A 15122-nucleotide genomic window follows, 5' to 3' on the forward strand; every position below is an offset into this window, starting at 1 on the left:
TTAAACATTCAGACGTTTTACTGTTTTAATATCAGTTTACATCTTTTCATTATTTTATGTCTTTCATTATAAAGTACTTAAATCTGCTGAGGTTGAACTGGAGCTTCAGCAGCTCTGATCCAGGATCAGTTCCAAGATCAGGTCCAGGAGCATGATCGGGGGGGAGGGGGATTAAAGGCTGTATCCGAAATCTCATACTATACTAGTAGTATAACTTCATACTATACTAGTAGTACAATCTCATACTACACTAGTAGTATAACCTCATACTATACTAGTAGTACGTATTAATTTGGCCAAAATGCAGCATGTAGCATGTAGCATGTAGTATGCAGTATGCGAACAAAAGCAAAAAGTAAAAGTACGCCAAAAATACCTGGATGTCGTACTGATTTGGAAACAAATCTCCAGTATGCATCGGACCAGTCTACCTCGCCTACTGTATGTATTATGAACTGTATGTACTGTATACCGTATACTGCATTCGTTAGTAGTATGTAGTTTGTACTGTATACTGCATACTGTATACTGTATACTGCGTTCCTCAGTAGTATGTAGTAGGCGGTTTTGAATACAGCCTATGACCAGCTCAGGACGCCATGTTGGATGTGCTGCAGTCACACGACCACAGGTGTGTGTCTGTGTAGAGTGATGTCATCTTCCAGTTCATCACATGTCAAACAGACAGCTCTGTGGTCAGAGTTCCCAGCATGCCGAGCAGCAGCAGCAGCAGCAGCGTCGGGTTCAGCGGTGCTCGGTGTTGCTCGGCGGAGGCGACCGGCAGCAGGTGAACTCGCTGCGTGTCAGAGATCATGCTTCTGGCGTCCTGCAGCGCGCTGACAGCCGCCACGCTGGAGTTCAGGTCTCCGCTGGTGATCAGGTCGAACACGCAGGCCTGGTAGTAGACGTCTCTGGCAGGAAGCAGCGCAGCGCAGTGAGCCTTTGCGCTGGCGGCGGAGGAGGAGTCCGGCGGCGGGCGGAGTGTGTTGAGTCTCTGGGAGGCGGGGCAGCCCCACACACACAGCTGCAGGTCCTGCTCGGGCCCGAAGGCCTCCACGATGCTGCGTGGCGAGCGGACCGACAGGCCGAGCGAGTGTCCGCTCTGACGGACCACCAGCAGCGTGCCAATGTGAGCCGCTCGTATCTCGGCATGTCGGCCAGGACTCTGAGTCCGTACCGTCAGGCTGTGATGACCTCGCCGCTCACCGCTTGCCACCGAGCCGTCGGCGAACGCAGCGGGGACGTTATCGAGCTCGGCCTGGTACAGCTGCTGATCGATACACTGACGCCAGTTCTTAAAGATGATGGTGATCTGAGGAGAAACAACAAGCTTTAGTTATACTGATTCATCTCAAAAGGGATTCTCCTAATTTATTACACGGCTTTGTTGAATACTTGATTCTGATTGGTCAATCACAGCGTTCTGCTGTTATTTCTTTGTAACAGACCGTTGCCAGACCGTTGCTACATATAACAGACCGTTGCTTTGTATAACAGACCGTTGCTTTGTATAGCTGACCGTTGTTATGTATAACAGACCGTTGCTACGTATAACAGACAGTTGCTATGTATAACAGACCGTTGCTACGTATAACAGACAGTTGCTATGTATAACAGACCGTTGCTACGTATAACAGACCGTTGCTTTGTATAGCTGACCGTTGTTTTGTATAGCTGACCGTTGTTATGTATAACAGACCGTTGCTACGTATAACAGACAGTTGCTATGTATAACAGACCGTTGCTATGGGCGCAGTCTGATGTCAGACTCTGGAGGACCGTTTTTGTGTCAAATTATTGATTTCTTCAGTAAGTAGTCGTGTAATAAGCGGGATAATGTACAGCTAGCGGGTCATTGTTGTGAAATAAACCCCGACAGGGTGATATGGCATCGGTGTGCTGCTGGTACTCTCTGATCTGTGTGACTCACCTTGGTGAGCGCGGTGGCGTGCGTCTCCCCTCTTGTAGGTGCGCTGGTGGCCTGTACGTACAGGTACTCGTTGTCTATGAGAGGCCACGCCCCCTGCACAGCACACGTCTGGAAGTCGTCGTTAAAAGTCCGAACATGCGGGTCTCCGAACACGCCGCAGTGCAGGTACTCCGGCGTCCGGCCCTCTCTGGTGAACAGGCTCCTCTCGTAGAGGCAGGCGTCCCCCGACAGCGTGCCCTGAGGCAGGGGCCGTGGCTGGGCGGTGGGCCCCGCCCGGGGGCAGCGGTGCTGGATGAGCAGGTCCTCGATGCCCTGAACCGCAGAGTGGTAGGCCAGGTCACCGCGACACGCACGCGCCATCCGCTTGGTGCAAATGTCATAGGAGCGCAGGGCGCTGCAGTAACCGGCGTTCACCGCCTCCCTGCTGAGAGCTGCTGCTCCTCCTGCTGCTCCTCCTGCTGCTCCTCCTGCTGCTCCTCCAGCTGCTCCAGCTGCTCCTCCACCTCCACCACCGAGGTCCAACGTCGCAGCCACAAAGTCAGAGTTACACCTCAGGATCCGACAGGAAGCTCCGACTGGAGAGGGAAGATTTAAACATCAGAACATACTCTATATATTAAAATGTTATTATTGTTTTTTTAAAGTACACTGGGAAAAAAATGTTTGGAAACTTGTGTTTGGTGGATTATTTCTCTGTTGTTACAATGCTAATGGTCATTGTATTTTACATAGTTGGAAAGCCTGTTTATTTACCTTCACAATGATGTCCAACTTGTAAGGATCATGCATTTGTGGGATGAGCAGCACAGCTGATTATGTGGGTAGCGCCCAAGAAAAAATTGCCAAAATGCTCCGTCAATGGTAAACAGTGTATTCTCCTGTTGGTGTTGACTCTTGTTTTGAGTTGTTTGGTGGATTGGATGATTGAACTCTCTATCAGTAACAAGGAACAAACAAGACATATTGGCTATTTTACACTTTATTCATTTAATACACCGTCAGGAGTCTCAGTAGCGGTGGAAGATCCATACGCAGCCACAACAGCCTGGCACCTCCTCCTCATGCTGGTCACCAACCTGGTCACACGTTGCTGTGGGATGGCGTTCCATTCCTCAACCAGGATTCGTTGCAGGTCAGCCAGCGTGGTTGTGTTGGTCACTCTAACGCGTACAGCACGCCCGAACTGATCCCACATGTTGAATTGGGTTGGGGTGTGGACTCTTGGCAGGCCGTTTCATTCTCTCTACTCCCACATTGTGGAGGTAGTCTGTGATAACCCTGGCTCTGTGGGGGCGAGCGTTGTCATCTTGGAGGATGAAATTAGGTCCCAGATTGTGGAGATATGGGATCGCCACTGGCTGCAGAATCTCACCCCGATATCTCCCTGCACTGAGATGGCCTTCAATGATGACAAGCCTTGTTTTGCCAGTGAGGGAGATGCCGCCCCACACCATGACACTGCCCCCACCAAAAGCTGTTACTCCATCTGTGCAACAATCAGCATAGCGTTCTCCACGTCGTCTCCATACTTTGACCCTGCCATCCAACTTTGGCAGACAGAATCTGTACTCATCACTGAACATGACATTCCCCCACATGTTCAGGTTCCATTGTCTGTGTTGTCGACACCAGAGCAAACAGGCCTGACGGTGAAGGGCAGTCATTGCAGGCTTCCTGGTAGCCTTATGAGAATACACTGTTTACCATTGGCAGAGCATTTTGGCACATTTTTCTTGGGCGCTCCCCACATAATCAACTGTGCTGCTCATCCCACAAATGCATGATCCTTACAAGTTGGACATTATTGTGGAGGTAAATAAACAGGCTTTCCAACGATGTAAAATACAATGACCATTAGCATTGTAACAACAGAGAAATAATCCACCAAACACAAGTTTATAAACTTTTTTCCCCCAGTTTATATTTGTGTGATTTGTTCACACTTTGATTCCTGTGTTTGTTGTAAAATCTTTTATTTTGAAGGCTAACAGACAGAATTTAGCTTGATGCTAACATGTAAAGTGGTTCTCAGGTCAACTGACTCTTCGTACCTTCAGGTGAACTCAGCTGGACCAGCAGCAGAGTCAGCTGGATGCAGTGTTTCCATGGTAACGCCGTGGCCCGAGGCTCCATCAGCAGACTGAACCCAGGACGGGCGGAGTCCCAGAGATCACCTGGACTCTGAGAGATGGACACAGAGAGAGGGGGTGATGATGATGTCACAGGCTAATCAACATTGAACGTACCCAACTTCCTGTTGAGGGTTTCCTGTTTGTTATAAAAAAAACAGACTGAGTCCAACAGCTAACAGCTCTGTGGGGCTGCACTTATTAGCATTAGCTAAATGTTGGCATCCAATCACTGCTAACATGCATGGTGGTATAGCTAAGCTCTGTGTTGCCACCATGGATGGATGGATGGATGGATGGATGGGTGGAAGGTACGGAGGACAGAACCTGCCAAAATCAAAAAATAAATGAATAAATGACTCGATAAATAAATAAATATGTCATTAAATGTAACAAAAAAAATATTAAATCTAAATTTAGCCATTAATTAATTGATAAATTGTGACATCGCTTTTTAATTTGCTTCTTTATTTATCTTTGTCTTAATTCTCTAATTTATTTACTCTTCTGTTTAATTTCCCCTTTTATTTATTGATGTATTAATTTTATCAATTTTTAAATGTAATTATTCATTTAATAAAATGTTTAATTTTATTTTTGCACTTATTTTTAATTTATGTTATTAGAAATATCAATTTATGTCACATTTTATCAATTAATTAATGGCTACATTTATTTTTTATATTATTTTTGCAACTTTTAATGACATATTTATCTATTTATCGAGTCATTTATTTATTTATTTTTAACAGGTATTAGTATTTTTACTATAACAGAGTATTTATACAGTGTGGTATTAGTATTTTTACTATAACAGAGTATTTATACAGTGTGGTATTAGTACGTTTACTGCAGTAAAGGTTGTGGTACTCAGTGCTGTTTCTCTGGTCTGAGGTCAGTTTCCAGTTATCTCTCTGTGTGTTTCCCAGTAAGAGTTGATCATCATGTGATAGTTTGTTAGTAATGAGTTCATCTGTGATCATCTTTCTCTCTAAAACTCATCAGTCTTTATTCTTCATCATGTTTCTTATTGATCCACATTTACTGACATCATCACACAGCTGATGAAGCTGCAGCACAGTTCAGCACTGCTGTATTCACTGTCCAACATCTGATCTGAGGTCAGTAGTTCAACAGACAGAGATCACAAACCTACAACTATATATAATCTATAACGATATATAATCTGTAACAATATATAATCTATGTATGAGTGTTTCTGTTCAGTAATCTGAGGGAAACGTTCACAGACAGTTGATTCATCGATTCAGTAACATGTTTGGTGGTTTGTAGTTGATCAGTTTGGGCTTCAGTCAGCTGATCAATACTTTTAATGTTTTCTTGAAATAAATCAAACTACTGAGTGATGATGATGATGGTGATGATGATGATGGTGATGATGATGTGAGGCCTACCTGCAGAGCCACAGCTGATCCTCACTAACAAACTCATGAATGAAACTCGACTCGTTTCTGCCACAAACTCCAGAATCAGTCAAAAATCACACAGGGTCTGGTGTGTCTCACTCATCTCTCTGTGTTGTAACTTGGACTCTCGTCTGTTTGTCTTTTTTCCCCCCCCTGCAAAACAAACAGCAGCAGGCCGGGGGCGGGGCCCTTTATGCTAAACTAAGTTAACCAGACATCAATCTCTCAATCTGAACATCTGAAGAGAAAATATTGCACTGTTCCTTTAAAATGAACGAATGATGGCATGTTTCTGCAGTCAGCTGATCTTTAACAGGTGGGAGGGGCTCCGTGTGTGTGTATGTGCGTGTGTGTGCATGTGTGAAGTCTAAATTTAAACCCCAGTTGCCCCCCACAGTTACAGCCACACACACACACACACACACACACACACACACACACACACACATATATAGACACACTTATTATATTTATATTTAATATATGTATTAATGTTTATTCTGGTATTCTATGTTTTCTGATGTTGTGGTTGTACTTTGTGTGTAATCAAACTGATGGAAACTTAAAAAATTATTCTTAATATTCAGCAGTTTGTTGTTTGATGGTTTGTCCGTGACCAACTGGTTCTACTGCTGCAGCTGTTTACTGTGTAAAATCTCACGTATTTTAGGAGGAGTAATACCTCCTCTGTTGTTGTATTGAGACTCAGTGACGGATGGATTCATTCTTTACTGTCTTTGTTTACTGAATATTAAATATACCAAATAAAACTGACCTCATCCTGACCACTTCAGTTATATATGTTGTTATTTGTATGTTTATATATTTATTATTTTCATGTCAGTTTTCTGACATCTGCAGCAAAACAAGCTTCTGTACTGATGTACTAATACTACTACTACTAAATAATAATAATAATAATAATAATAATAATAATGATAATGCATGAACAACAAATACTCTGTTACATTAAAAGTACTAATATCACACTGTATAAATACTCTGTTACAGTAAAAGTACTAGTATCACACTGTACAAATACTCTGAGAGGCCTGATATAACCAGGACGATCCCGTGGTACAGATATTATAACCATATATTTTATACATATTTAAAGATAAATTAAAGGAGTTTGATGTATGAGAATCTGAGCAGCAGAGATGTCCTACATTTCCCACAATGCACATGGGTCGTGTCTCTCATTAGAGCCTCTGTCTGTAAACAGACTTAAAACAACTTTTCATTCAAGAAAACATCGAAACAGTTTCATCCTGTTTAGCAACAATAAGGTATGAATACATTATTCATATACATCATTATTATTATACATTATAATTATTATTATTATAAGTTATTACTATTATCAGTGTAACTGTGACTGAAGTGAAACATGTAAAGACAGATTTGTGTCTCACCTTCAACTGATTCAGTATCAGAGTCCGTCCATGTCCTCAGTCTGTCCTCAGGGGAACCGTCCAAAAGGGGGACTCTGAAACCTGCAGGACTCTCCAGGTCTCCGTCCAGGTCTGTCCAAGACTCTGGGGTCTGTGGTGTCCCACTCTGGGTCCTGGTCTTTGCCTCGCGGTGCGTTCACAGCTGACTGGGAGCTTCAGTCGTTTCTAAATAAATCACCAACAACCAGCACCTGCTGCACGACAACTGACACACACACACACACACACACACACACACACACACACGCACACACACACACACTCTGCAGTTTATTTTTATTTCAGACCTCCAGGAAGTTGAAACTTTATTTAAAACCTTCAGTTTAACGAAGACACAAAGTTCACTTTGAATTTCATTGAGTTTTTCTGAAAGTTGTAACAAATGTTTATATAAATGTTAATAATGATTTAAAGATCAGTTACAAACACATTTACTTAAGTACTACGTTGAGCTACTGCACTTGAGTATTTCCATGTTCTGCTACGTCCTACTCCTCCTCTACTACACCTCAGAGAGAAATACAGTTCTTTTTACTGCTCTATGTTTATCTGACAGCTTCTGTGACTTTTGTTTATAATTATAAAAATCAGCAGTAATAGAGATTAAGTATAATAGATAATAATGTAACACTGCACAAGAAGTACTTTTACTTGTAATACTTTGAGTACATACTAGGACTGTTTTAAAGTCACTAATTTCTTTAATGCATTAACGCTACTTGCGATTTTTAGGTTGTAGCGACTCAGTTTTAAAGCTAGAGTGAAGATACTAGCAACATATGAAACTAGTAAACCTGATGAATCCATTGGTACCAACCATGTCATACTAGCTTGTCGTGAAGGAGGCTAAATAACGCTCCAAACTTACACTACATTTTGGCGAGGAAAAACTGTTATGTCACTTTTTCAAAGGGGTCCCTTGACCTCTGACCTCAAGATATGTGAATGAAAATGGGTTCTATGGGTACCTACGAGTACCTACGAGTCTCCCCTTCACAGACATGCCAACTTTATGATAATCACATGCAGTTTGGGGCAAGTCATAGTCAAGTCAGCACACTGACACACTGACAGCTGTTGTTGCCTGTTGAGCTGCAGTTTGCCATGTTAGGATTTGAGCATATTTTTATCTAAATGCAGTACCTGTGAGGGTTTCTGGACAATATCTGTCATTGTTTTGTGTTGTTAATTGATTTCCAATAATAAATATACATACATTTACATAAAGCAGCATATTTGTCCACTCCCATGTTGGTACATTTTGAACAGATCAAAAATGCGCAATTAATTTGCGATTAATCAAGATTAAATGTTTTAATCATTTCACAGACCTAGTTAAAAAACGTAACAAGAGGAAACCTATTTTCTCATTTGAAATATTAATATTTATTGCTCATTTAATAAGCTTGCTATTCTATAGAAACTTAGTCATTGAACGGTTAGATGATGATCTCAGATCAGCTCGATGTGCAGTAGCAGCAGACAGACAGCAGGAAGCAGCACTGACTCACTGACAGCATGAAGCTGCATTAAAACATCCTGCTCATCATCATCAAACTGAAGACATTAAATATTAATATAGACGAACGCTCTGCTTATTTCAGCTGCTTCCACCTTCACTAGAGTTGTAAATAAAGTTCTGTGTGATTGAATATGATGGTGTGAACAGATGGAAGGTCCAGCAGGGTTGAACAGGTTAAGTTGTTGGCCCTTTAAGAGTGAAGCGAGGCCCCTCCACGCCTCACTGAGCAGCTCAGAGCCTTTGTTAGTGTTTAGAGGGGGGGGGGGGGTCCGGACCAAAACCAGGACAGACGGACTGAGACCCTCCACAGACCAGAAACCTCTCATCAACCACACAGAGACAAGCTGCAGTGGAGCGGTGAGTTCATGTTGATTTAACTTCTTCATTGGAGTGAAACTGTAAAAAACTTTGGAGCAGAAAGAACCTGAATGCAACAGTTTAGTTTAAATGTCATGCCATTTATGGAGTCGGTTAATATAATCCACACATTATATTATACTATAACATTAATATCACAGAGATTTCAGACAGTTCTGCTAAACTCTGAATTTTGTTCAATGACAACGTGTTTAAAATGATTAATATCTGTACGTTGAACAGTTGAACGTTTTGAACGTTTTGAACGTTTTGAATGCGTTGAACAGTTGAACAGTTGAACGCAGCCTCTGTGGTGTTTTAACTCCCCTCCTGTGTGTGTGTGTGTGTGTGTGTGTGTGTTTTCAGGGCGTGTGGTGTGTTTCCTCCCGGGGTCGGGCAGGTCCGGGATGCGGTGCACTGTTGTCATGTCCCCCCTCCAATATTGCACTCGTCCCGGCCTCCCCGGCCCAGGGGTCACGACCCCCCCACCTCCAGACGGCAGCAGAGAAACGCCGCTGGAGCTCAGAAAGACGAGGTAGAAGAAACGTCTCAACTATTATGGGATGGATAGATTCATGTTTCCCCTCAGAGGATGAATCATAATAACTTTAACGATCCTCTGACTGTTCATCTAGCGCCATCATCAGGTCAACATGTCCAATACTTTGGTTTGTGACTAAATACCTGCAGAACTAATGACATTCATCAGCTGGACTCTTATGGAGGACGGAACCTGCAAAAATACAAAATAAATAAATAAATAAATAAATATGTCATTAAATGCAGCAAAAATAATATTAAAATAAATGTAGCCATTAATTAATTGATAAAATGTGACATAAATTGATAGTTCTAATAAAATAACTAAAAAATAAAGCAAAAATTAGCAAATTATTATTTACTCTTGTTTAATTCTAGTATCAAAGTAACAACTTATGTCACATTTTATCAATTAATTAATGGCTACACTATTTTTGTTACATTTAATGACATTTGTTTATTATTAACAATTTTTACATTTATTTTTTATTTATTCATTTATTTTTGTTTTTAATTTTTGCATTTATTTTTTAGTTATTTTATTAGAACTATCAATTTATGTCACATTTTATCTATTAATTAATGGCTACATTTATTTGTAATATTATTTTTGCTACATTTAATGACATATTTATTTCATTATTTATTCATTTATTTTAATTTTGGCAGGTTCAGTCCTCCATAGACTCTGTGTTTACTGATAATTAGCAAATGTTAGCATGCTAATATGCTAAACTAAGCAGGTGAACATTAGCATGTTAACATGTCACTGAAGGCCACAGTGACCGCTAGAGATTTTAGTGTGAAAATCATGGAAAACAAAAGCATTGTTTTAGGAAAAGTATCGGACGGGAGTTTATTTCAACACAGATAATTATGTACATTTGAAAACACTCAGAAACATGTAGAAGGAATATTCCATCTGTAACGGGAGCTTATCATTTCTCAGCAGGGTGTTTGATTGTTAAAAGGTTTGTTCGTCAGTTAAACTCAACTTATTTGAGTCTGAAACGTCGTGATTAAAAGACAAATGACACATAATTTAGAGGACAGATGGCGTGATGCAACGTCGGACTGGAGATGAGCTCTTCAGATGTGTTTACAGTGTGTTTGTCTTTTTAAACATGATGTCTAACTGAAGAGTTAAAGGCACAATGAGGAGGATTTGTCGGTGGCGGTTTGTAAACACAACATTCACCCCTCCTCCGGTGGGTGAAAGCCAACGTTTTGGAACAATGGCTTTGTCGGCCATTTTCATAGCTTCCTCTTGGATGCGTGCTTATGATCCGGCACCTGCTCGCTACGTTTTTATAGAGGTTGACGCCCAGAACATCCCGAACGCAGCAGAATAATAAAACCTAGACAGAGGGCTGCAGATACAGACACCACCACACACTGCCAGTGGTCAGAAGTGATGGAGAGGGATTATTTTATCAGTCTATATGTTGTTTTTTAGGAGAATCCTACTCATTGTGCCTGTATAGTTTGCCTGGAGAAACATGACTGAACAGAAAAATACACCAACACCGTTCACACCTGCAGTACGGAGCCCCCCCGCAGGGTCATTTCTTTAAAGGTGCGTTCAGGTCCTCTGCAGCTCTCACACCTGAATGTGCATCAGAAATTGTTTACGATGAGTCTGGAAGTCTTCGGGCACCGTGTCTGAAATAAGTGAAATTAATAAATAAACATGAACTGACAGCAACACAAGTTAATAACACAGTTCATCTTCTTTAATATGTTATAACACATTAATAAAGTGTTACTTTACACTTCCTGTAGATGAATTATAATTTAACATAAACACAAAACGAAAAGATAAATCTTCTGTTTTTACAATGAAGTTCTGTGACAACTAAACCTCTCATTGATCACTAAACACATCTGAAGCTAATCGATCCACAAGTCCTGATTCGTTCAGGATCAACGTGATCGTCTCTCTCTGGATGTTCAGGAAACACATGAATTCACTTCAACTCATTTTATTTGTGGCTTTAAAAGTTCCTGTGAATCTGGTTTGATGCTCTAATGTTTCCTGTTGTGTGTGTTCGGGGTCAGAGGTCGTACCGTTACACCTGTAGCGCAGGTTGGACCAGATGATGTTTTCCTGGGAGAAACAGAAGACGCCGAGCCGGCCTCCTCTCATCGTGGTGTCGATCACAACGCCAGAGTCGGCCACCATGTCTCTCCCCTCAAACAGCTTCACCCTGAAACACAGACACACAGACAGGGACATGCCGGGTTAGAAACCAAACGCTCCCCGATGAGACACACAGGGACAACGCCAAAGTTTATTCAAATTGAACGGGTGGAGTGAGCTGAACAAAGTTGTCACTCATCTGGTGATAGCACTGTGCTTTCCTACGCTGTGACAAGAGTGTGTGGATGAAGCATTAAGATGTTAAATTTTACTCATTTAGCGACTGGCTACTTAGCTAGCTACCTTGCTAATTCCACCATGCTACATATAATGAGCCCAACAGCGCTGGGTCACGGTCCCTCTGCCTCACTCCTCGCCGCTAGGAGACTACTTCACCGGGAGGAGAGCAGGCGTTATCTAGCTAGCTTGTCAGACTCTGAAAAAGCTAGCTAGCTAACTAGCCAGTTCCAGAGACAGACAATCTAGCTAGTTAACTAACGTTAGCCAGCCGTCTACTCCTCCTGAAGGAGTCTCCAGCGGTGTAGGGGTCGGCTAATCTGGTCTCATTGGTTAATGTTAACGTTCTTCACTAACACTTGTGATCCTGGAGAGTGAGTGACAGAACATATTGAGAGAAACTACTATTTTCTTCAGTTATTGTTAAAAAAACAAGCCAACAATAATTGCTAGCCAGCGTTAACTAACGTGTTCAGAGAATTATTCTGCCTCCACTTAAGACAGTCAGACAGACAGACAGTCAGTCAGACAGACCAGGTCCTCTGTACTTTCTTCAGCTCAGTGAATAGACTTTGTACAGAATCCTCCTCTTTTATTTCTTTTCTCTCTGACTGACTGAAGAATGTGAGTCAGCGGCTCCTTTAAATCTTCTGTCTCAGTTTAAATAACGTCTAGATATAAAAAAAACACTGACACAAACTGCATTCATGTTGTTAATACATATTTAACCAGTTTCTGTCTGTGTTTACAGTAACCCTGTATTTTACTTCTCTCAAAGATTAACAGGAACTTTACATCCAAACACACTGATCTTCATCTTCATCATCATTAAAACATCAATAGTCTCTAATAAAGTCTGACAGTTGTATTCGTATGTTTTATGTGAAAACTTTTTCCAGTGCGTCTCTCCGTCTCTCGTCTGATCTGCATATCAACGGTTGCCGAGGCGGATTCTTGCCAGGGCTTTGGTCGCCATGGAGACGAGTACAATAGAGTACCGGGGGGCCCCGGAGCCACAAAGAAGTTTCAGAGGGGAAAGAATGCAGTAAAAGTAGAGAGAGGACGAGGCGGAGAACACACAGCTGCAGGGTTAGAGAGTACTACAGTACTACACTATCTATGTACTACAGAGTACTACAGCAAAAAGTAGAGAAAGGACGAGACGGATAAGACACTGCTGTACAGTTAGAGAGTACTACAGTACTACACTATCTGTACTACAGAGTACTACAGTAAAAAGTAGAGAGAGGACGAGACAGAGAACACACAGCTGCAGGGTTAGAGAGTACTACAGTATCTGTACTACAGAATACTGCACTATCTGTACTGGTTCTGGTCTAACCCAACCTCAGGTCTGGTCTAACCCAGTCTCAGGTCTGGTTCTGGTCTAACCCAGCCTCAGGTCTGGTTTTGGTCCTGGTCCAGCCCAGCCTCAGTTCTGGTTCTGGTCCAGCCCAGCCTCAGGTCTGGTTCTGGTCTCACCTGATGTAGCCCACCTGCGGCCGGTGGCTGAGGTGCCAACGGTACGAGGTTTTGTCCTTCCAGCCGACGTTTCGTGGATCCTTCCAGAGCAGCTTCACCTCTCCAGGTGTGTCTCCGGTGTGCCACAGGGCGTTCCTCAAGAACTCTCCTGGTCCAGTCCGAGACTTCACCGCCTGCAGGACCGACACACGCATCATTTTATTACATCTATACAGATTATATCTATGTCAAGTATATCGATGTAGATTATATCTATATAGGTTCCATCTATGTAGATTACATCTATGCAGATTATATCTATGCAGATTATATCTATGTAGATTATATCTATGCAGATTATATCTATGTAGATTATATCTATGCAGATTATATCTATGCAGATTATATCTATGCAGATTATATCTATGTAGATTACATCTATGCAGATTATATCTATGTAGATTATATCTATGCAGATTATATCTATGCAGATTATATCTATGTAGATTATATCTATGCAGATTATATCTATGCAGATTATATCTATGTAGATTACATCTATGCAGATTATATCTATGTAGATTATATCTATGCAGATTATATCTATGCAGATTATATCTATGTAGATTACATCTATGCAGATTATATCTATGTAGATTATATCTATGCAGATTATATCTATGTAGATTATATCTATATAGGTTCCATCTATGTAGATTACATCTATAGAGATTATATCTATGTCAAGTATATCTATGTAGATTATATCTATACAGATTATATCTATGTCGAGTATATCTATACAGGTTACATCTATGTAGATTATATATATGTAGATTATCTACACAGCTGGGCCATGGCTCTGAATAAAGTAGAGACCAGTAGAGACCAGTAGAGACCTTGAGCTGCAGGGCGGGCTGGGCCATGGCTCTGAAGGGGATCGACTGCCAGTACGTCTGCTCCGTCTGTTTCCACATCACCACGTAGAAACTTGATGAGTCCTGGTAGCCGAAGATGAAGCCGGCGTAGTCGTCGTCGGTTACCGTGTTGACGTGGAACGTTCCCTCGAAGTCGACTCCGTTAAACGCTGTGTAGCCTGCAGACACACGGAGGAGGTTAGGGTCTGTAGTCCTGGTCTAAACGTGAACCTGGACTCAATAATAAATAAAGTCACGTACCCACGGCTAAACCCGGGTCACTGTTCATCGTCTGAACTATCTCCATCCCCTGGAGACAAAACACAGCGTTTAGAGGACACATGGTGATGAAGAGGATGATGATGATGATGTCATCATGGTCACCTGGTTCAGGACCACCCAGGTGGGGTCAATCTGGGCGTCGCCCTCTGGGTCCAGGATGACCGTCTGATAGGCTCTGAAGTCGGTCAGAGTGACCTCAGCGCTCTCCGGACAAACGTCAAACAGATCCATCACTGAGTCATTATCAAAGTCGTTCTCACAGACGTCCCCAATGCCGTTCACTGGAGAGACAGACAGGTGGAGAGAGAGACAAACAGGTTAGAGAGAGACAGGTGGAGAGACAGGTGTGAGAGAGACAGACAGACAGGTGGAGAGAAACAGACAGGTGGAGAGACACGGACAGACAGGTGGAGAGAGACAGACAGACAGGTGAGAGACACAGACAGGTGGAGAGAAACAGACAGGTGGAGAGACACGGACAGACAGGTGGAGAGAGACAGACAGACAGGTGAGAGACACAGACAGGTGGAGAGAAACAGACTGGTGGAGAGAGACGGACAGACAGGTGTGAGAGAGACAGACAGACGGAGAGAGATAGACAGACAGGTGGAGAGAGACAGACAGGTGAGAGAGAGACAGACAGATGGAGAGACAAACAGGTGGAGAGAGACAGACAGGTGGAGAGAGAGACAGACAGGTGAGAGAGAGACAGACAGGTGAGAGAGA

At 42.3% G+C, this 15122-nt stretch overlaps 2 protein-coding genes and 2 long non-coding RNA genes across 6 annotated transcripts in view; 2 read left to right on the forward strand and 2 right to left on the reverse strand.

Annotated features, from left to right (window-relative positions):
* Positions 1–7042, reverse strand: hjv (hemojuvelin BMP co-receptor). 2 transcript variants are annotated; one of them, XM_074654394.1, is made up of 4 exons: positions 6902–7042; positions 3982–4111; positions 1931–2505; positions 1–1312 (listed from the first exon to the last, which is right to left on the reverse strand). In XM_074654394.1, the coding sequence occupies exons 2-4, from the start codon at positions 4061–4063 to the stop codon at positions 677–679; spliced, it is 1293 nt and encodes a 430-aa protein (XP_074510495.1). In that variant the 5' UTR covers positions 4064–4111; positions 6902–7042; the 3' UTR covers positions 1–676. The 2 variants fall into 2 exon arrangements, with proteins under 2 accessions (XP_074510495.1, XP_074510494.1); XM_074654393.1 differs by lacking the exon at positions 6902–7042 and adding an exon at positions 5475–5630.
* thbs3a (thrombospondin 3a) overlaps positions 6901–15122 on the reverse strand; it is a 24262-nt gene continuing 16040 nt past the window's right edge. Inside the window, exons 18-24 of one of the 2 annotated variants that reach the window (XR_012596332.1) lie at positions 14499–14677; positions 14376–14424; positions 14097–14293; positions 13219–13391; positions 11427–11566; positions 10896–11021; positions 6901–7145 (exon numbers count right to left, since the gene is read on the reverse strand). Coding sequence is in view for 1 of the 2 variants with exons in the window: in XM_074654378.1 (XP_074510479.1) it covers positions 10960–11021; positions 11427–11566; positions 13219–13391; positions 14097–14293; positions 14376–14424; positions 14499–14677 (800 nt within the window). In the remaining variant the exon portion in view is untranslated. Of the gene's footprint in view, positions 7146–10516; positions 11022–11426; positions 11567–13218; positions 13392–14096; positions 14294–14375; positions 14425–14498; positions 14678–15122 lie in introns of those variants that run through there. The other variant, XM_074654378.1, reaches the window with a different exon arrangement.
* The window catches only part of LOC141779529 (uncharacterized), a 128952-nt gene continuing 121568 nt past the window's right edge, over positions 7739–15122 (forward strand). Inside the window, exon 1 of the long non-coding RNA XR_012596341.1 lies at positions 7739–7776. This is a non-coding gene — a long non-coding RNA (uncharacterized LOC141779529). The remainder of the gene's footprint in view (positions 7777–15122) is intronic.
* On the forward strand, positions 8262–11569 carry LOC141779528 (uncharacterized). The gene is made up of 3 exons (XR_012596340.1): positions 8262–8819; positions 9186–9354; positions 11418–11569. It is a non-coding gene; the product is annotated as an uncharacterized LOC141779528 (long non-coding RNA).

The sequence above is a fragment of the Sebastes fasciatus genome, chromosome 12 (assembly GCF_043250625.1).
Source record: "Sebastes fasciatus isolate fSebFas1 chromosome 12, fSebFas1.pri, whole genome shotgun sequence".
In the NCBI taxonomy this organism is placed as follows: domain Eukaryota; kingdom Metazoa; phylum Chordata; class Actinopteri; order Perciformes; family Sebastidae; genus Sebastes; species Sebastes fasciatus.

Bases quoted from the DNA above. Each gene is read 5' to 3' on its own strand.
- hjv (XM_074654394.1), bottom strand. From the start codon at position 4,063: ATGGAGCCTCGGGCCACGGCGTTACCATGGAAACACTGCATCCAGCTG. The intron at 2,506-3,981 runs GTACGAAGAGTC...TTCCCTCTCCAG, and splicing joins CCAGCTGAGTTCACCTGAAG to TCGGAGCTTCCTGTCGGATC. The intron at 1,313-1,930 runs GTGAGTCACACA...GTTTCTCCTCAG, and splicing joins ACGCCACCGCGCTCACCAAG to ATCACCATCATCTTTAAGAA.